Source organism: Hemiscyllium ocellatum, chromosome 5 (genome assembly GCF_020745735.1).
Source record: "Hemiscyllium ocellatum isolate sHemOce1 chromosome 5, sHemOce1.pat.X.cur, whole genome shotgun sequence".
Classification (NCBI taxonomy): Eukaryota; Metazoa; Chordata; class Chondrichthyes; order Orectolobiformes; family Hemiscylliidae; genus Hemiscyllium; species Hemiscyllium ocellatum.
The window spans coordinates 141,177,459-141,200,304 of record NC_083405.1 but is presented as its reverse complement, the minus strand read 5'-3'; the positions used below and the strand labels follow the sequence as shown (position 1 = coordinate 141,200,304).

Sequence of the window (22,846 nt, the reverse complement as noted above, 5' to 3'; positions counted from 1 at the left end):
AACCCCCACACACCCCCACACACCCTCACATACATCCACACCTACACATCCACACACACCCCCCACACATCCACATACACCTCGACACACAGCCCCCACACACCCACACACATCCACGCACACACACACCCACATCCACACACACACACACCCCATACACACACACACAGCCACCCACACACACCCAACCAACACAAACACCCACGCACACCCACATCCACACACACCCAAAGCAACACACACACCCCGCACACATCCACCCACACACCACACACCCAAACACACATCTACAAACATACCCACACACACCCACCCACATCCCCACATACTCTCTCACACACCCACACCCCCACATACCCTCACACACACCCACACCCACATGCACCCTCACACACACACACACACCCACATGCACCCTCACACACACCAACCAACACACACACCCATCCACCCTCATACACACACACCCACACACATACCCAAACCCACCCACATCCACACACACATACCCACACCAACACACACCCACAAACACCTTCACACACACCCACAGCAACACACACACTCACATACACATCCACACACACCCTCTCACACACACACCCACAAACACTCTCACACACACCCACATACACATCCACACACACCCATCTACACATCCACACACACCCTCACACAGACCCACACCAACACACATTCACACACACACCCACATACACATCCACACACACACCAACACACACACACCCACACCAACCACACACTCACACAGTCTCTCACACACCAACACCCACAGTCACACACCAACATACACACCCACACCAACACACCCATCTACACATCCACACACACACTCTCACACCTACTCACCCACATACACATCCACACACACACCCACACCAACACATACACACCAAAATACACATCCACACACACCCACATACACACACAACCACACCAACACACACATCCTCACACATACCCACACCAACACCCACACACACATACCCACACACACTCTCTCACACACCCATACCAACACACCCACATGCACACCCTCACACACACCCACACCAACACACCCACATGCACACCCTCACACACACCCACACCAACACACACACCCACACATCCACACCAACACACACTCACACACACCCACACACTCACACACACCCACACCCAGTCTCTCACACACCCTCACACCAACACACACTCACCCTCATACACACCCACACCAACATACACACCCACACACACATCCACACATACTCACATACAAACCCACACACACACCCACACCAACATCAACACACAATCACACACACTCTCACACACAGTCTCACACACACACCAACACACACACCCACACACACATTCCCACACACAAACCCACACCAACACACACACCCACACGTACCCTCACACACACCCACACCAACACACACAGTCTCACACACACACCAACACACACACCCACACACATTCCCACACACACACCCACACCAACACACACACACCCACACACACACCCACACCAACACACACACCCACACACACATACACACACACACACACCCACACACACATACACACACACACACACACACACCCACATACCAACACACACACCCACACATCCAACGCCCAACAAAATCTGGTCTCAGACCCCTCCCCTCCCCATGCATTCCCTCAAAACGAGTGATTTCCTCCCTCCCAGATCTCAAAGACTAACCCCGTGATGTCCCTCACACACACTAACCCCGTGATGTCCCTCACACACACTAACCCCGTGATATCCCTCACACACACTAACCCCGTGATGTCCCTCACACACACTAACCCCGTGATGTCCCTCACACACACTAACCCCGTGATATCCCTCACACACACTAACCCCGTGATGTTTCTCATACACACTAACCCCGTGATGTTCCTCACACACACTAACCCCGTGATGTTTCTCACACACACTAACCCCGTGACGTCCCTCACACACACTAACCCCATGATGTCCCTCACACACACTAACCCTGAGATGTCCCTCACACACACTAACCCCGTGATGATACACACACACTAACCCCGTGATGTCCCTCACACACACTAACCCCGTGATGATACACACACACTAACCCCGTGATGTCCCTCACACACACTAACCCCGTGATGTTCCTCACACACACTAACCCCGTGATCTTTCTCACGTACGTTAGCTCAGCCGCTGTATCTGTAAAGGCTCTGCCAACCCGTGCTGAGATTTTCAAATACTTTCTATTTTTATTACAGAATTTAAACTTAGCATGAAATTTCATCCATTCATCCAGCGCAGAAAAGGCCCTTTGGCCCCGTGGGTCCACACTGACAGAACTATCACTACAGTCTCACTCATCCCCATTTCTGGCACTTGTCCCATTTTCCTGAATGTTATGATCTTTCAGCTGCTCATCCCAATATTTTTTAAAGATTGTAAGGTTTCTGGTCTCCATTACCTTCCCAGACAGTGCATTCACTCTGATACCCCTCAGTCTAATACCCCTCTGTCTGATACCCCTCGGTCTAATACCCCTCGGTCCAATACCCCTCGGTCTAATACTCCTCTGTCTAATACCCCTCGCTCCGATACCCCTCTGTCTAATACCCCTCGCTCCGATACCCCTCAGTCTAATACCCCTCGCTCTGATACCCCTCGCTCCGATACCCCTCAGTCTAATACCCCTCGCTCCGATACCCCTCAGTCTAATACCCCTCGCTCCGATACCCCAGACAGTACATTCCAGCTTCCCCCACCTTCTGAGTGGAAAGGTCTTTTCCCAAATCCCCTCTGAATCTCCTCCCCCCCCTTTCCCTAAATCTGTGTCCCCTTGTGACTGACCCTTCAACAAGGGGACAGCTGCTCTCGATACCCCTCGCTCTGATACCCCTCTGCCTGATACCCCTCTGCCTGATACCCCTCTGCCTGATACCCCTCTGCCTGATACCCCTCGGTCTCCTTGGCCTCTGCCTCCTCGCTCTATTCTAAAGAAAACAATCCCAGCCCACCTAGTTTCTCCTTTATAGCTCAATGTCTCCATGCCAGGGAATATCCTGGTGAATCTCCTCTGTCCCTCCTCTAGTGCTGTGGAGTGAGGTGACCAGAACTGCACACAGTACTCCAGCTGGGGCCAAACCAATGCTCTGTATGACTCCAACATTAGCTCCGTGCTCTTATACTCAATGCCCCAACTCATAAAGGCAAGTGTCCCATTAGCTGCCTTAGCTATCCTATTCATGTGCTCTGCTGACTTTAGGGACCTGTGAATAATTACCCCACAATCCTTGTTTTCTTCTAAGCCACCCAGTGTCCTGCCATTCATCAAGTACTCCCTCATCTTGTTTCTTCTTCCAACGTGCATCACCTCGCACTTGTCAGGGTTAAATACCATCTGCAACTGCTCTGACCATCTGACCAACCCATCCATATCTTCCGGAAACCATATTCTAACAAATGTGTTAGGTATGGCCTCCCTCTGACAAAGCCGTGCTGACTATCTGTCATTAACCCAGATCTTTGGAAGTGGGTACTGATTCTCTCCTTCAGAATTCTCTCCAATAGTCTCCCTACAGTGACATGAGACTCGCCAGTCTATAATCTCCTGCTTCCTCTCGACCATTCTTGAAATTAGCGTCCCAGTCCTCTGACACTATCCCCCATGGCCAGAGAGGAATTAAAATGGCATTTACTAAATGATGTACGAAAAAAAATTTTTGTACAAAATACATTTTCAACTTTCATACCCACACGTGCACACACACAGTCTGATATATTCTTAAATCTTACAATGTGGTCCCTCTCATTGTTCCAAACTCCACTGGGTACAAGCACAGTCTGTCCAAACACAACTCAGAAAATAATCCCTACTTCATTCCAAGTGTCAGTTGTATGAACTTTTTCTGATCTCCTTGTGAGACAATACAGCCTTTCTTAAATAGGAGACTAAAGCTGTGCCCAGTTTGTGGATGTGCTCTCACACTGACCAGCTGCAAGAACACCCTGACCAGCTGCAGGAACACCCTGACATTTCTATTCCTTTCCCTCACAATAAACCAGTTACTTTCCTCATCACTTGCTGTTCCTGCAAACTAACATTCCGTGATTGATGGGCAGGTCACCCAGATCCCTCTGCACCTCCACCTTCAGCAATCTCCCGCTATTTCAGCAGGCCATGTGGTGTAGGTAGTCCCACAAGGACCTTTGGGAGGTAATCCCAGGAGTTTGACCGTTCTCTAATCATTGTATCCCATTCTGGAATATTGTGACTCTCTCCCTGTTGCTGCCCTCTGGCCCCAAACAATTGCTCCTCTGTCTCCTCAAACAATAAAGGCTGGCTCAGACCCTGACACCAGCATCACGTGGCTCACTGAATCATTTACAGAACAGCAAGCTATTCAGCCCATCGAGTCGGTGCTGGGACCCTGCCGGTCAGTCCCCCTCCCCCACTCTCTCCCTGTCTTCCTACAACTTCATTTCGCTCAAATCCGTATCCAAGGTCCTTCTGAAATCCTTCACTATCTCCATTTCCAAAACCATACCCTCCCAAAACACCCCCCCACACACACACACACACACACAGACACACACACACCACACACGCAGACACACACACACAGACACACAAGCAGACACACACACACACACAGACACAGACACACACACAGACACAGACACACAGACACACACTCCCTTCCCCCTGTACACCTCGAACGAATCTCCCTCTATCCCTCCACAATTCTCCAACCTGACCCGGGAACTGAACTCCCTCATCCCTGGGACCATTCTGGTAAGTCACTGTCCACCCTCTCAGGGACCCTCCCATTTTTATAAAGGAATGAAAAATAAAATCCCAGTCATTCCTCCATCTTCCAAACACTGGGGCCCAATCCCGAATGCTCTCTCTCTGTCTCTGTGCCTTTACCTTCCCTTCCCTCAATGCCCCAGTACCATGCCATTGAGCAGACAGAGCGGGGGTGGGATATGTGTACTCACCCTGATGTGGCTCTTGCCTGAGGGTCTCTTCCTGGTTGCGCTCTCTCCCTTGTCAATCCAGTATTTGTGAAATTTGACAATGTTGGGATGTTCCAGTTGCATGAAATGCTCAAAAACCAACTTAATGTTCTCCTGTGGGGAGGAGGCGAGAGTTTCCAGTCAGAAAGAGGGGCTTGTAGACAGGGCAGAACAAGCTCCTTCCCCCCCACCCCATCCCCTTTCCCTCCCACAACACACAGGCCGGGGATTAACATCAGTCTTTCCACACCGGGAGGGAGTCACTGTCATCTGGGAATTGGCAACAGGCCCAGCACAATCAATCCCAAAGGGAATTGGGGAAGGAGACACAGAAACAAGGATTTACCAACTTATCACTGAATCGATATAGCACAGGAGGCCATTCAGCCCAATGTACACCCACCAGCTCTTCCTCATGGTCTCGAGCAGTGGAGCTAATGAGAGATCCTTCCAGGCTCCAGCTGTTTGGTTCCATGACCATCTATCCAAGGAAATCCAGGAGAGCTTTCTCAACCCTCTCCCCTTGGAAGGAAAGCTGAGGCAATACAAGAGCCCAGCTGAAAATGCTCTTACACATCCAACACCATAAGGCCAGCAGACACAGCAGCAGATTTCGGCCTTTCAGCCCATTCGATCATGGCTGACATGTTTCTCAATCCCATTCTCCAGTCTTGTCCCCGCTCCCTCTACCAACCAAATAGCCTAATGTGAGGCACCTTATCGAAACCTTTCAGAGAACCCTCATATATTACATGTACTGTTTCCCCTTGATCTATCCCACTTGTTACTGCCACAAAGAATTCCAGTGACTGTTTCAGGAAAGATTTCCCCTTCACGAACCTGCACTGATGACCTCTGCTAATGCATCCTTTCTAACAGACTCCAACATTTCCCCAATAGCAGACATTGTGCTAACTCACCAACAGCTCACAATCAACTCTGGAGCTAAATTCCTTTAAAATCTCAGGATGTAACACATCAGGTTCAGGGACTTGTTAAAAATTCATTGACAGAATGTGGGTGTCTCTGGCTGGCCAGTCTTTATTGCACATCCCCTGGGTGGCACGGTGGCTCAGTGGTTAGCACTGCTGCCTCACAGAGCCGGGGGTCTGGGTTCCAATCCAGCCTCAGGCGACTGTCTGTGTGGAGTTTGCACATTCTCCCCGTGACTGCGTGGGTTTCCTCCCACAGTCCAACGATGTGCAGGTTAGGGTGAACTGGTCACCGGAAATTACCCACCATGTGCAGGTGAGGTGGGTTAGCCATAGGAAATGTCAGGTTGGGGTGGGATGCTCTTCAGAGGGTCAGTGTGGAGTTGTTGGGCTGAATGGCCTGGGAATCTATGAGTGCCCTTGAATGAATGTATGATTTTATTGTCAAATATAATCTTGAAGATACAGTGAATAGCATCTTGTTGCCAATACGTCTTCATCATCTGTTCAAACTGGGGTCTTAAGCACAGCTTCAGGGCTTCAGCAAGATCCCTGCAAGGTATCCCAATCCTCAGGGAGTCCTCGCTCCAGGAACAGCAACACTGATTAGATTAGATTCCATACAGTGTGGCCCAACCAGTCTACACCACCCCTCTAAAGGGTAACCCACCCAGACCCACTTCCTTCTGACTAATGTACCTAACACTATGGGCAATTTAGCATGGCCAATCCCCCTGACCCACACATCAATGGACTGTGGGAGGAAACCGGAGCACCCGGAGGGAACTCACGCAGACATGGGGAGAATGTGCAAACTCCACACAGACAGTCACCCAAGGCTGGAATCGAACCTGGGACCCTGGTGCTGTGAGGCAGCAGTGCTAACCACTGAGCCACTGTGCCACCACGGAGAGCTGGCCCTGGAGACCCTGGTTCTGCTGTCTGACCAACAGCGAGAAGGTTGGGGTGGGGGTGAAGCTGCCTTCCTGACCCGCTGCTGTCCATGTGCTGTGGGTTGACCCACAATGCCCTTAGGGAGGGAATTCCAGGATTCTGACCCAGTGACAGTGAGGGAATGGTGATGGCAAGGGGCTTGGAGGGGAACCTGCAGGGGGTGGTGTTCCCATCTATCTGCTGCCCTTGTCCTTCTAGAAGGAGTGGTTGTGGGATTGTGGATGTGGTGCCAATCAAATGGGGGCTGCTTTGTCCTGGATGGCGTTGAGCTTCTTGAGTGTTGTTGGAGCTGCCCCCGTCCAGGACAACTGGGGAGTATCCCATCCCCCTCCTGCCTTGTCCCTTGTAGATGGTGGACAGGCTTTGGGGAGTCAGGAGGGGAGTTACTCGCTGCAGGATTCCCAGCCTCTGACCTGCTCCTGTAGCCGCTGTGTTCATGTGGTGAGTCCAAGTGAGTGTCTGGTCACTGGTAACCCTCGGGATGTTGATAGTGGGGGATTCAGTGATGGTAACACCATTGAATGTCAAAGGGCAATGGTTAGCTTATCTTTAATTGGAGATGGTCATAGCCTGGTATTTGTGTGGCATGAATCTTACTTGTCACTTGTCAGCCCAAGCCTGGATACTGTCCAGATCTTGTTGTGTTTGGGCACGGGCTGCTTCAGTGTCTGAGGAGACGTGAATGGGGCTGGACTCTGCAATCATCAGCGAGCATCCCCACCTCTGACCTTATGACGGAGGGAAGGTCATTGATGAAGCAGCTGAAGGTGGTTGGGCCGAGGACACTACCCTGAGGGACTCCTGCAGAGGTGTCCTGGAGCTGAGATGACTGATCTCCAAAATCCACAACCATCCCACTGCGTCAGGTCTGACTCCAACCAGTGGAGAGTTTGCCCCTGATACCCATTGAGTCCAGTTTTGCCAAGGTTCTGTGATGCCATATTTGGCTGAATGCTTGATGTTAAGAGCTGTCCCTCTCCCCTCCCCTCTGGAATCCAGCTCTTTTGTCCATGTTTGACCCAAGGCTGGAATGAGGTCAGGAGCTGAGTGACCCTGGGGGAACCCAAACTGGGCAGGTCACTGAGCAGGTTATTGCTGAGCAGGTGCTGCTTGGTAGCGCTGTTACTGACACCGTCCATACGCTGAGTTGTTGGATCTGTTTGAAGTCTGTCCGTTTAGTACGGTGATGGTGCTACAGAACAAAGGGCAACTCGAGCTGGTTAATAAACCCTGGCCATGAGACAATAAAGATACACCAGGAGCTGAGTGTATGTACGTGCCGTTGTGTCATTGCACGCAGTGACGGATGCTCACCTCATGAAGGTAGAAAAGCTGGTCATTGGGAAAGTGAACCTCGTTCCAAGCGACCTCCACCCCCTCCTCAGTGTCCATGGCGAGGAAGGTGCTCTCAATGCTAGCTGCATTGCCCTGCCTCACCTACAGGAGGAGCAGTATTGACAGTGACTCAGGAAAGCAGACAGATCAATCCCATTCAAACCCAACCAGGCAGAGAGGGGACAGTGTGCCCTGCCCAGACAGTCACACGGCCTCCATGTACCATCGGCACCTCACAGCTAATCATGTTCTGCTCCACTGGACCAAATGGAACAAGTAGGCACAGCAAGATCCCACTAAAGTCAACCTGCTACCAGGTAACAGCACATTTGTACAACCACCAATTCCCAAAACTCTTAAAAGTCACTCCCCCCTCACTCCCCGCTCCCTTTAATATCCCACCCAGTCTAATCCCACTCTCCCCCCTCACTCCCTTTAATATCCCACTCAGTCTAACCCCACTCTCCCCTTCACTTGCTTTAATATCCCACCCAGTCTAATCCCACTCTCCCCCTCAATTCCTTTAATATCCCACCCAGTCTAATCCCACTCTCCCCCTCACTCCCCGCTCCCTTTAATATCCCACCCAGCCCAAACCCACTCTCCCCCTCACTCTTCATGTCATCCCATTATTTGAGAAGTGAGAGAGAGAGAGAAAACAGGGAACTACAGAGCAGTGAGCTTACATCAGTGGAAGGGAAAATACTGAACCCTATTGTAAGGTTGGGACATATAGTCCCATGGTCAGCAGTGGTCTGATTGGACACAGTCAGTGCGGGAGATAGGGAAATGATGTTTGGTGAATTTGGTGAGTTTTGAAAATGTTACTGACAGAATTGATAAAGGAGAGGAATCCTACAATGAGTACCTCACCTGTCTCCCAAAGGATTAACAGCCACTGACAATGCACACATCAGGAGTGTGATAGAGAGGGTTAGGGGAGTTACATTACTGATTAAGGAGAATGTCCCACCTACACTGACAGAGGGGACATCTTGGAGGGATCACCCAGTGAGACCATTGGGATCGAACTCAGGAATAAGGAAGGTGCAGTCACTGTGATGGGCTTATACTCCAGGCTCCCAGTAACCAGTGGGACAGAGAGGACCAGATATGTAAAGAGGGTTGCTGCAGTAGGGTGGTTTTAACTTCCCCAACACTGACTGGGATTCCTTTCGTGTCTGGGACTTATACAGAGCAGGATTTGTTCAGTGCATCCAGGAGGGTTCCTTCAAACCATGTGTGGGTGGGTGTGTGGGTGTGTGGATAGCCCAACAAGGGAAGGGGCCGTGCTAGACCTTGTATTGGGGAATGAGCCTGGACGTTGACATGTGAACACATAAAAATTATTTGGATAAAAATACAGGGGGTCTACTTTGTTAGTTTGCATAAAATCTGAAAATTCATGGAGCTGTAGGTAGTGAGAAAGATTGTCAAAGGATACACCAGGATATAGATCAATTAGAATGACAGGTGGAGGGATGACAGAGGGAGTTTAATCCAGGCATGTGTGAGGTAATGCATTTTGGGAGGATAAATTTAAGAGGAAAGTAGACAGTAAATGGTCAGAGCAGAGCACGGGTCTACAGCAGGATCTTGGTGCAAGTCCATAGCTCCCTGAAAGAGACAACACAAGTGGATAACGTGGTAATGAAAACTCACCTTCATCAGTCGGGGTAATGAGTATAAAAGTCACCGCGCACCTTAGGGGAGGTGATCTCCTATCGGTATTACCACGAAGCTATGAACCTAGAGACCCTGGTCATGTTCTAGGGTCCCTTGTTTGAATCTGACTCCAGCAGATGGTGGAATTTGAATTCAATAAATACATGGAATTCAGGGTCGAATGACGACCATGAAACCTTCCAGCTCTGCGAGCTAACTTATGTCCAAACCATTGACGATTGTTGAAAAAACCCATCTGATTCACTAATGCCCTTTAGGGAAGAAGCTGCCATCTATACCTGGCCTGGCCTGTGTGTGACTCCAGACCCACAGCAATGAGGATGGCTCTTAACTGCCCTCTGGGCAATTAGGGAGGGGCAATAAACATTGGCCCAGCCAGGGACACCCACATACAGCTGTGTAGAACTTTAATTCGGTGACATTTGGAATATTGTGTGCAGTTCCGCTCCCCACACTATAGGAAGGATGTGGAGGCTTTGGAGAGGGTGTAGATGAGGTTGACCAGGATGCTAGGAGAAAGTGAGGACTGCAGATACTGGAGGTCAGAGTCAAGAGTGTAGTGCTGGAAAAGCACAGCTGGTCAGGCAGCATCCGAGGGGCAGGGGAACTGACGTTTCGGGCATAAGCCCTTCATCAGGATGTTGCCTGGATTGGAGTGTATTGCTATAAGGAGAGGTTGGATAAACATGGGTTGTTTTCACGAGAGTGTCAGAGGCTGAAGAGTGATCTGAGAGACATCTATAAAATTATAAGAGGAATGGATAGTTAGAGTCTTTCGCAATGGAGATGTTCAAAAGGCCATCTGAGGGAACTGAAGTTGCAGGAGGTGGGGTCAGAGTCGGAGAGAGGGACTGAGTGGATTGTTCTACAAGGAGCCAGCGTGGAGTCAGTGGCAGTGGGTGGGGATATTGGGTCTGTGGGTATCGGGCGGGGGGGGTTGAAGGACTTACCTGGGGGCCTGTATGAACCGTATTGTTTGGGGAGGGGTGTTCTGTGGAGATGATTTCAGTGTCTGTCGTTAATAATCACACAATACCAGCTTTCATCAGGTAGCTGTGGAGTATGATGAAGGGACGGCGCTCCGAAAGCTAGTGCTTCCAAATAAACCTGTTGGACTATAACCTGGGGTTGTGGGATTTGTAACTTTGTCCACCCCAGTCCAATACCGGCAGCTCCTCATCAGTTTGTGTGTCGCCTCAGCTCTGGAACATACTGACATTTCCTGTCGTCAGTTAGTCAGGAGGAGGATTTCATCAAAACTGAATGAGCTCCTGGGGTGGGGATAGGACACTGTCCTTCAGGAACACAGGCACAGCAAGGGACGATGATCAAATACTCAGCAATTTGGGGCAGCTAAGGAATCCAACAAGGAATTCAGGCGAAATTTCTTTCTCCAAAGTTTTGTGTGAATGTGGAACTTGCTGCTACAGGCAGAGCGGAGATAAATGGCTTGGTGCGTTAAAGTTGGAGTTGGATGACAGAGAATGGAAGGGGAGGATTTGCTCAGAGGTTATGTAAACAAGGTGGGAGCAGGCTCCACAGAAAAACAGGGTGGTCATTATGGGGGACTTTAACTTCCCCAAAATTGACTGGAAATGCTATAACTCTAGTAAGTCGGATGGATCAGGTTTTGTCCAATGTGTACAGGAGGGTTTCCTGACACAGTACGTCGAAGGGCCGACAAGAGGGAAGGCCACACTGGATCTGGTGCTTGGTAATGAACCAGGCCAGGTGTTTGATTCAGTTGTAGGTGAGCACTTTGGAGAGAGTGACCATAATTCAGTTACGTTTAGTTTAGCGATGGAAAGGGATAGGTACTTGCCACAGGTCAAGAGTTATCGATGGGGCAAGGGCAATTACAATGCGATTAGGCAAGAATTAGGATGCATAGAATGGGGGAGCAAAATGCAGGGGATGCAGACAATGGAAACGTGGATCTGGTTTAAGGAACAGATATTGTGTGTCCTTGATAGGTATGTCCCTGTCAGGCAGGGAGGAAGTGATAAGGGAAGGGAACCGTGGTTTACAACAGAAATTGCTTCTCTTGTTAATCAGGAGGAGGAGGCTTATGTGTTGATGAGGCAAGATGGTTCAGATGAAGTGATGGAGAGTTACAGATCAGCGAGGAAGGATTTAAAGAGAGAGTTAAGAGCAAAGAGAGGACACGAGCTGTCTTTAGCAAATAGAATAAAGGAGAACCCTAAAGCTTTCTATCAGTACGAGAGGAATAAAGGATGATTAGGGTAGGAATAGGGCCAATCAAAGACAGAAGTGGGAAGTTGTGTGTGGACCCTGTGGAGATCGGAGAGAAGCTAAATGAACATTTCTCATCGGTTTTCACTCAGGAAAAGGAGAATATTGTAGAGGAGAAGAACGAGGTACCAGATATTAGACTAGAAAGGATCGAGGTTAGTTACAAACTGGTGTTATCAATTCTAGAAGGAGTGAAAGTAGACGAGTCCCCTGGGCCGGATGGGATTTATCCGAGGATTCTCTGGGAAGCTAGGGAGGAGATGGTTTGATCTTTGAGTCGTCATTGTCTACAGGTTTAGTACCTGAGGACTGGAGGATTGCAAATGTTGTGCCCTTGTTCAAGAAGGGCAGCAGAGATGACCCAGGTAATGACAGACCAGTGAGCCTTACTTCTGTTGTAGGAAAGGATTTGGAAAGGATTATAAGAGATAAGTTTTATAATCATCTAGCAAGCAACAATTTGATTACAGATAGTCAACATGGTTTTGTCAAGGGCGGGTCATGTCTCACAAACCTCATTTGAGTTTTTTGAGAAGGTGACCAAGCATGTAGATGAGGGTAGGGCAGTTGATGTGGTATACATGGACTTCAGTAAAGCCTTTGATAAGGTTCCACATGGTAAGCTGATGGGAAAAATGCAGAGGCATGGAATTGAGGGGGATTTAGCAGTTTGGAATAGACACTGGCTTTCTGAAAGGAGGCAGCAAGTGGTGGTTGATGGAAATATTCAGCCTGGAGTCCGGTTACTAGTGGTGTGCCACAAGGGTCTGTTTTGGGACCACTGCTGTTTGTCATTTTTATAAATGACTTAGACGCAGGCATAACATAGGTGGATGGATTCGTAAATTTGCAGACAATGCGAAAGTCGGTGGAGTAGTGGTCAGTGTGGAAGAATGTTACAGGTTGCAGGGGGACTTGGACAAACTGCAGAATTGGGCTGAGAGGTGGCAAATGGAGTTCAAAGCAGCTAAATGTGAGGTGATGCACTTTGGGAAGAATAACAGGAAGGCAGAGTACTGGGTCAATGGAAAGATTCTTGGTAATGTGGATGTGCAGAGGGATCTTGGAGTCCATGTGCATAGATCCCTGAAAGTTGCCACCCAGGTGGATAGTGCTGTTAAGAAGGCACATGGTGTGTTAGGTTTCATTTGTAGAGGGATTGAGTTCCGGAGCCACAATATCATGCTGCAACTATACAAAACGCTGGTGCGGCCACACTTGGAATATTGTGTACAGTTCTGGTCCCCATATTTCGGGAAGGATATGGAAGCATTGGAAAAGGTGCAGAGGAGATTTACCAGGATGTTGCCTGGTCTGGAGGGAAAGTCTTATGAAGAAAGGCTGAGGGACTTGGGTCTGTTCTCATTGGAAAGAAGAAGGCTAAGAGAGGATTTGATAGAGACATACAAGATGGTCAGAGGATTAGATAGGAGTCTTATTTTTAGATTAGAGTGGTGCTGGAAAAGCACAGCAGGTCAGGCAGCATCTAACAAGTAGGAAGATTGATGTTTCAGGCATTCCTGATGAAGGGCTTTTGCCTGAAACATCGATTTTCCTGCTCCTCGGATGCTGCCTGACCTGCTGTGCTTTTCCAGCAACACTCTAATCTAAACTCTGGTTTCCAGCATCTGCATTCCTCACTTTTGCCTAGTGAAAGTCTTTTCCCTAGGATGATGATGTCAGCGTGTACAAGGGGGCATAACGACAAACTGAGGGGTGATAGATTTAAGACAGATGTCAGAGGCAGGTTCTTTACTCAGAGAGTGGTAAGGGGTGGAATGCCCTACCTGCCAATGTAGGTAACCCAGCCACACGAGGGAGATTTAAACAATCCTTAGATAAGCACATGGATGATGATGGGATAGTGTAGGGGGATGGGCTTAGATTAGTTCCCAGGTCGGTGCAACATTGAGGGCCGAAAGGGCCTGTTCTGTGCTGTATTGTTCTATGTTCCCATTCCAAGTCTCTCTCCATCTCACTGGGAGAGCTGGATTCAAACTCGCTCTCAGTAAAGCACATTACCCAAGCACCAGACTGCAGGGGGGTGAATGGTGTGTGTCTGTATTGTACAAATCTGGGAAGATGACATTATGTTCTGTCAGACTGACAGATACTGACATGAGTAAGTAAGGTGCGTGCTGGTCTCTAGAGAATGAGAATGGGAAGTTAACAGCAGATAGCGTGGGGTAACATACAAAACATTTCTGAGTCAGTGAAATGTGTATGAAGTTGCTCCCAGCTGCTGTGTCCGTGAGACTGCAGGCTGGTGTTTGGCCGTGAGACTGTAGGCTGGTGTTTGTCTGTGAGACTGTAGGCTGGGTGTTGGTTTGGCCGTGAGACTGTAGGCTGGTGTTTGGCTGTGAGACTGTAGGCTGGGTGTTGGTTTGTCCGTGAGACTGTAGGCTGGGTGTTGGTTTGGCCGTGAGACTGCAGGCTGGTTTTTGTTTGGCCGTGAGACTGCAGGCTGGGTGTTGGTTTGGCCGTGAGACTGCAGGCTGGTTTTTGTTTGGCCGTGAGACTGCAGGCTGGGTGTTGGTTTGGCCGCTGCCTGTTTGCTCTGTCCTTGACGGTTGCTGCTACACCTGGTTGATTTTCTGCCAACCTTCTGTCCAGTGTCCTGCCAGCCACAGTCTCGATGTTGAAATATTAAACATGATTACAGTGATCACAGGAGCAGGACTACTCTGCGCTACAACCTTGACTTAGAGTCAGGGTCAACTCTCAGAATCCAGGGAGCCAGGATCAAAAACAAACAACCGATCTCGATAAACAGCTTGCCCGTGTTCAAACCTCACTCAGTGTTTCACACAACGGGGAGTGAGGTAACCTGTAACACCAAACAACACAAAACCACTTTCACAGATAACCAAGGGAAAGGTACCTCTCTAGGAGTGTCTGAAATGAAAGGTGAGAGGTGAAGGGATTTCGAGAGAGAATTCCAGAGTTCAGACCCTGGGATGCACAATTAGCAAAGCAACAGCAAGCAGGGGGTGGGCCAGAGACCAGAATGGGAGAGGCACAGGGATCTTGGAGGATTATGGGGTTGTCGGAGATTCTAGCAATAGGGAGAAGTGAGAGTATGGAGGAGCGAGAGAAAACGGCACAAATATAAACATTGAGGTGTTGCAAACACAGCCTGATGGCAGTCACTGGGTGGGGCAGGGCACAATGGTACACAACGGTTTTGTTCAGATAATCAATCCCAAGTGTACATCGAAATAATCAAACAGGGAATTTTATCCAGTGGATACTGCCTGGACATGAACAGGATGATCTATGTGAGTGTAGATATGTCCAGGATATTGAAATAAGAACAAAATAAAGGATGTTGGCAATCCTCTCCAACACTTTCTGCTTTTATGCATTATTTATTTTGCATTGTTGAAGTAATTGTGACTGCTCTGTTCATTGTATCATTTTAAGGCATGTGAGTGGGCTGCAGAGGAACCCTGCATTAGACAGACACAACAACATCAAAGGAGCAAGGTCTTTCTGACTGACGGCCTGCAGGAGGCAAGATGAGAAATTCAGGCAAGACATATAGCAGGAGGTCAAAGTCTAAGGATAAGGACAGTCTGATTTAAACCAGAGAGAGGGAGAGTTCTAAACTGCAGGAGTGGAGATGGGTGAGGGGATCCGTCTGTGAACTTGTTTATATCATCACAATATCTCCTTCACTCCAGACTGCAGGACGCTAACAGGCTCAGGGGTCTCCCTGTGTGTTCACGCAGAGGCCTGGGACAGGACAATGATGGACGTGGCCTCAGTGATCAGACAGTGAGTGTGAGCATAGACATGAACGTGTACACTGAGCGATTACACCGCGAGTGTATGAGAGTGCCTGTGGTTGGTGAGTGAGTTCCTCCCCTCTCCCCTTCCCTCTCTTTCTCTCCCACTCCTTCCTTCCCTCCTATATTCTCCTCCCCTCAATCTCACTCTCCTCCCGCTCTCTATTCCTCCCCACCCTTTCCCTCCTCTTTCTCCCTCTCCCTCATCCTCTCTGTCTCTCTCCACTTGCTCTCTCCCTCTCCATCACTCATTCCCTCCCTTCCTTATACCTTCACCTCCCACCCTCTTGCTAATTCCCTCCGCCCCTCTCTCTCGCCCCCTCCCTTCCCCTCCCTCTCCCCCCTCTCTCCCCACCTTCTGCGCTCTCTCTCCCCGTCCCCCTCTCCCCCTCCCTCCCCATCTTCCCCCCTTCCCTCCTCCTCCTCCCTCTCCCCCCTTCCCCTCTCTCCGTCCCCCTCCCCCACCCCTCCCCTCTCTCCCTCTCCCCACCTCCCCCCACCCCCTCTTCCCCCCTACCTCCCCCCACCCTTCCCCTCCCTCTCCCTCCCCCACCCCTCCCCTCTCTCCCTCTCCCCACCTCCCCCCACCCCCTCTTCCCCCCTACCTCCCCCCACCCTTCCCCTCCCTCTCCCTCCCCCACCCTTCCCCACCCTCTCTCCCCTCCCCTGCCCCCTCTCCCTCCCCTCCCCTCCCACTCTCCACCCCCCCCCCCCCTCCCTCCCCACCCCCTCCCCCTCTCCCTCCCCTCCCCCCCCCCCCCCCCTCTCCCTCCCCGCCCCCTCCCCCCCTCCCCCTCTCCTTCCCCGCCCCCTCCCCCCCTCCCCCTCTCCTCCCCTCCCCTCCCCCTCCCCCCTCCCCCCCTCCCCTCCCCCTCCCCTCCCCCTCCCCCCCCCTCCTCTCCTCCCCTCCCTCCCCTCCTCTCCTCCCCTCCCCCTCTCCCTCCCCACCTCCCCCTCCCCCCTCCCTCCCCTCCTCTCCTCCCCTCCCCCTCTCCCTCCCCCTCCCCCCTCCCTCCCCTCCTCTCCTCCCCTCCCCCTCTCCCTCCCCCCCTCCCCCTCCCCTCTCCCTCCCCCCCCTCCCTCCTCCTCCCCTCCCCCCCCCTCCCCTCCTCTCCTCCCCTCCCCCTCTCCCTCCCCTCTCCCTCCCCCCTCCTCTCCCTCTCCCCCTCCTCCCCCCTCCTCCCCCTCCCTTCCCCTCCCCCCTCCCCTCCCCCTCTCCCTCCCCTCCCCTCCCCCCTCCCCTCCCCCTCTCCCTCCCCTCCCTCCCCTCCCCCTCTCCCCCCCTCTCCCTCCCCTCCCCCTCTCCCCCCCCTCCCCCCCCTCCCTCCCCTCCCCTCCCCCTCTCCCTCCCCCTCTCCCTCCCTCCCCCTCTCCCTCCCCTCCCCCTCTCCCTCCCCCTCTCCCTCCCCTCCCCCTCTCCCCCTCCTCTCCCTCCCCTCCCCCTCTCCCCCTCCTCTCCCTCCCCTCCCTCTGTCTCCCTCCCCTCTCTCCCTCCCCTCCCTCCCCTCTCTCCCTCTCCCTCCCCTTCCTCCCCTCTCTCCCTCTCCCTCCCCTCCCTCCCCTCTCCCCCTCTCCCTCCCCTCCCCCTCTCCCCCTCTCCCCTCCCTCCCCTCCCCCTCCTCCCCCCTCCCCCTCTCTCCCTCTCGCCCCCTCCCCCTCTCTCCCTCTCGCCCCCTCCCCCTCTCTCCCTCTCGCCCCCTCCCCCTCCCCTCCCCCCTCCCTCCCCTCCCCCTCCTCTCCCTCCCCTCCCCCTCTCCCTCCCCTCCCCACACCCTCTCCCTCCCCTCCCCACACTCCCTCTCCTCCCCTCCCCCCTCCCTCCCCTCCCCCTCTCCCTCCTCTCTCCCCCTCCCTCCCTCTCTCCCTCTCCCCCCCTCTCCACCCTCTCCCTCCCCTCCCCCTCTCTCCCTCTCCCGCCCTCTCTCCCTCCCCCCCCCCTCTCCCTCTCCCTCTCCCTCCCCTCTCCCTCTCCCTCCCCTCCCCCTCTCTCCCTCTCCCCCCCCTCTCCCTCTCCCCCTCTCTCCCTCTCCCCCCTCCCCCCCTCTCCCTCTCCACCCCCCCCTCTCTCCCTCTCCACCTCCCCCTCTCCCCCCCCCTCTCCCCCCCCCCTCTCCCCCCCCCTCTCCCTCCCCCTCTCCCCACCTCCCCCTCTCTCCCTCTCCCCCCCTCCCCCTCCCCTCCCTCCTCTCCCCCTCCTCTCCTCCCCTCCCCCTCCTCCCCCTCCCCTCCCCCTCTCCCTCCTCCCCCTCCCCTCCCCCTCTCCACACTCCCTCTCCCTCCCCTCCCCCCCTCCCTCTCCCCCCCTCTTCTCCCTCTCCCCCTCCCTCCACCTCCCCCCTCCCCCTCTTCCCACCGACTCCCTCTCCCCCCTCACCCCCCCTCTTCCACCCATCTCCTTCTCCCTCACCCCCTCCCTCTCCTCCTCTCCTCTCCCCCTGTGACCTGTTCGGGCCGTTTTTGCCAGCGGCCGCACTGACTCTCCTCCAGGATCTCAGCCTCCTCCTCCTCCTCGCTCTCCTCCTGCTCCTGCTCCTGCTCCTGCTCTCCGCCGCCCGGCTCCGCGCTCCCTCTCTCCGCCCGGGACATCGCTTGTGCTCCGGGAGCGCCCTGTGTCTCTCTCTCCGATCCCCCAGTGAGTGAGTGAGTGAGTTTCTCTCTGAGCAGAGGGAGCTGTTCACTCTCAGTCGGTCAGTATCAGCTGGGTCCAGCCCCAGAGTGGACTCCTCCAGGTTGATGGGAGGTGATCTCTGAGTGAGGGGGTGGGGGTGGTGATCTCTGAGTGAGGGGGTGGGGGTGGTGATCTCTGAGTGAGGGGGGGTGAGGGGGGTGTGCTGGAGAGGAAATCCCTGCTCAGCCACTCTCCCAGGCTGAGGGGAAAGCACACCCCAGGCTTCTGTCCTGAACAAAGATTTGCTGCTTATTACAAACAGAGTCTCAGTGCACACCAACACTTTCAGACAAGGAGCTGGAGGCGCTGGTGTTGGACCCACAACAACAGGTTATAGTCCAACAGGTTTATTTGCAAGCACTATAAACAGGTTTATTACAGAGCACTGCTCCTTCACCAGGTAGTTGTCAGACTAACCCAGGTCCCTGCCTGTGTGTGTTAGTGAGACAGCAGCACTGAGCCACCATCCACCCTCCCTGACCCACTGCAGTCCCTCTGCTGGGGTTAACCCACAGTAGTCAGGACTGGAGTTGAACTCTACGGGCAATTTAGTATGATCAGCTCGCCTGGCCTGAACATCTTTGGACTGTGGGAGGAGGCTGAAACACCCGGAGGAAACCCACACAGACACGGGGAGAGTGTGCACACTCCACATACAGTTGCCTGAGGCTGGATCTTTAATACACTGTTGGTATATTGCATGCAATTCTGGTGTCCTTCCTATCAGAAAGGTGTTGTGAAACTTGAAAGGGTTCAGAAAAGATTTACAAGGATGTTGCCAGGGTTGGAGGATCTGAGCTACAGGGACAGGTTGAACAGGCTGGGGCTGTTTTCCCTGGAGTGTCGGAGGCTGAGGGGTGATCTTATAGAGGTTTACAAAATTATGAGGGGCATGGATAGGGTAAAGTCTTTACCCTGGGGTGGGGGAGTCCAGAACTAGAGAGCATAGGTTTAGGGTGAGAGGGGAAAGATATAAAAGAAACCTAAAGGGCAACTTTTTCACACAGAGGGTGGTGCGTGTATGGAATGAGCTGCCAGAGGAAGTGGTGGAGGCTGGTACAATTAAAACAAAGGCATTTGGATGGGTATATGAATAGGAAGGGTTTGGAGGGATATGGGCCGGGTGCTGGCAGGTGGGACTAGATTGGGTTGGGATATCTGGTCAGCATGGACGGGTTGGACCGAAGGGTCTGTTTCCGTGCTGTACATCTCTATGACTCTATGTTCCTGAGGGAGGGAATTCCAGGATTCTGACCCAACGACAGTGAAGGAACAGTGATATATTTCCAAGTCAGGATGGTGAATGACTTGGAGGGGAACCTGCAGGGGGTGGTGTCCCTGTGTATCTGCTACCCCTTGTCCTTGTAGATGAAAGGGATCGTGGGTTTGGAAGGTGCTGTCTGAGGGTCTTTGGTGAGTTTCTGCAGAGCATCTTGTAGATGATACACACTGCTGCTACTGAGCGTCAGTGGGGGGGGGGGGGGTTGGGGGAGGGAGTGGGTGTTTGTGGATGTGGGGCCAATCAAGCGGCTGTTTTGTCCTGGATGATTTCTTGAGTGTTGTTGGAGCTGCCCCCACCCAGGGGCGAGTGGGGAGTATTCCGCCACGGGACCCTGCAACCACACGGCATCAATGTGGATTTCAACAGTTTCCTCATTCCATCCCCCCTCCCCACCCTGCCAGCCCAGTCCCTACCCTCCAACTTGGCACTGCCCTTCTGACCTGTCCATCTTCCTTCCCATCTATCTGCTCCACCCTCCTCTCTGTCCTATCACCATCACCCCCCACCTTCATCTCCCTATCACATTCCCAGCCACCTTACCCCCAGCCTCACCTCCCCTCCCCCCCCTAGATTAGATTAAATTAGATAACTTAGTGTGTGGAAACAGGCCCTTCAGCCCAACAAGTCCACACTGACCCTTCGAAGAGTAACCCACTCAGACCCATTCCCCTACATTTACCCCTTCACCTAACACTACGGGTAATTTAGCATGGCCAGTTCACCTAACCTGCTCATCTTTGTGGGAGGAAACCGGAGCACCTGGAGGAAACCCACGCAGACACGGGGAGAACATGCAAACTCCACACAGACAGTTGCCTGAGGCGGGAATTGAACCCAGGTCCCTGGCGCTGGGAGGCAGCAGTGCTAACCACTGGGCCACTGTACAGCTCCCAGCCCACATCCTCATTCCTGATGAAGGGCTTATGCCCGAAACATTGATTCTCCTGCTGCTCGGATACTGCCTGACCTGCTGTGCTTTTCCAGCACTACACCCTCAAAAGTATTGTGTCACACTCCTGCCTTGTGCCTTGGAGATGGTGGACAGGTATTAGGGAGTCAGGAGGGGAGTTCTCACTGCAGGATTCCTCGTCACTGATGTATATGGCTGACCCTGTGTTGTACTTATACTGGGAGTGGTTGCTAGGACCAGCATAGATGGATGGAGTGCACGTCTTTGATACTGTCATGAACAAATACTCCTGTGATTATAAGGTTGGTGTCATATCTGGAATGCAGAAAGGTGGTGGTGCACTCCATCCCAGCACTGATCCCTGTGCTACACCACTTATCACTAATTAAAACAGCAACCCACCACCATTAACCGATTGGTAAGCCCAGTTTACCGACTTGCCTGGGATCCCACGGACTCTTCTTTTTTGGACCAGCCTTCCACATGGAATCTCATCAAAAGCTTTATGAAGTTTATGTAAACAATATCAACAACACCTCAATATATTTAATCACCTTTCAAAAAACTCAATTAATTTAGTCAGGCAGCATCTCCCTCTAAGATTCCATGAGCATTACTATGTTAAGCTGTTTCTTGACTAGTCACAGAGTTGTACAGCACGGAAACAGACCCTTCAGTCCATGCCAACCAGGTATCCTACATTAATCTAGTTACACCTGCCAGCACCGGGCCCATACCCCTCCAAACCCTTCCTATTCATATACCCATCCAAATGCCTTTTAAATGTTGCAATTGTACCAGCCTCCACCACATCCTCTGGCAGCTCATTCCATACACGTACCACCCTCTGTGTGAAAAAGTTGCCCCTTAGGTCTCTCTTTCCCCTCTCACCCTAAACCTATGCCCTCTAGCTCTGGACTTCCCGATCCCAGGGAAAAGACTTTGTCTATTTATCCTATCCATGCCCCTCATGATTTTGTAAACCTCTATAAGGTCACCCCTCAGCCTCCGACGCTCCAGGGAAAACAGCCCCAGCCTGTTCAGCCTCTCCCTGTAGCTCAAATCCTCCAACCCTGGCAACATCCTTGTAAATCTTTTCTGAACCCTTTCTAGTTTCACAACATCTTTCCGATAGGAAGGAGACCAGAATTGCACGCAATATTCCAACAGTGGGCTCACCAATGTCCTGTACAGCCGCAACATGACCTCCCAACTCCTGTACTCAATACTCTGACCAATAAAGGAAAGCATACCAAACACCGCCTTCACTATCCTATCTACCTGTGACTCCACTTTCAAGGAGCTATGACCCTGCACTCCTATCCCTGATCGATCCTTGTGTTGATTTTCCCATCCCTCACCATTTTTTTTCCAATGATTTTCCAATCAGTGACGTCAGGCAAACTGGTCTGTAATTACCTGGCCTATCTTAGCTGCTGTTCTTGAACAAAGGATTCACTTTAACCACCTCCATCTGACACTTCACCTGTGGTTAGCAAAGTGTCAAATATCTCTGCCAGGGCTCCAGCGATCTCCTCCCTCACCTCCCACAGCAATCTGTGATACATCTCACCTGACCCTGGGCGTTTATAATCATTTATACCAGATAAAACATTTACCACCTCCTCCTTATTAATCTTAAGTTCTAGAACCTCACCTTCCAAACTGAAATTCCTGGCTATAATATATTTCTCCTGTGTGAAAACAGGTGAAAAATATTCATTTAAAAAACATAACCCACATCCACTGGCTCCAAGCACAGATTGCCCCTTTCGGCTCTTCCCATGGTAGTCTTCTTACTCCTAATCTACTTATAGAATGTCTTGGGCTTCCCTTAATCCTGCTCACCAAAGGTATTCCGTGGCTTCTTTTTGCCTTCCTCACTTGTTCTATAAGCAGCCTCCTATACTCTCTATACTGTTGTGTAAGCAGCCTCCTATACTCTCTATACTGTTGAAGCCCCTCCTTTGTGTTTAATGTGCTGATATAGAAAC

The 22,846-nt window shown here is 51.9% G+C and overlaps 1 protein-coding gene across 3 annotated transcripts in view; it reads right to left on the bottom strand.

Moving 5' to 3' along the window:
• The window catches only part of LOC132815911 (nuclear receptor-binding protein 2-like), a 66,393-nt gene extending 47,479 nt beyond the window's left edge, over nt 1-18,914 (bottom strand). For all 3 annotated transcript variants that reach the window (XR_009644719.1, XM_060825289.1, XM_060825290.1), the window contains exons 1-3: nt 18,435-18,914; nt 8,245-8,367; nt 5,027-5,158 (exon numbers count right to left, since the gene is read on the bottom strand). Coding sequence is in view for 2 of the 3 variants with exons in the window: in XM_060825289.1 (XP_060681272.1) it covers nt 5,027-5,158; nt 8,245-8,367; nt 18,435-18,578 (399 nt within the window). In the remaining variant the exon portion in view is untranslated. The remainder of the gene's footprint in view (nt 1-5,026; nt 5,159-8,244; nt 8,368-18,434) is intronic.
• Nucleotides 18,915-22,846: the final 3,932 nt, after the last annotated feature.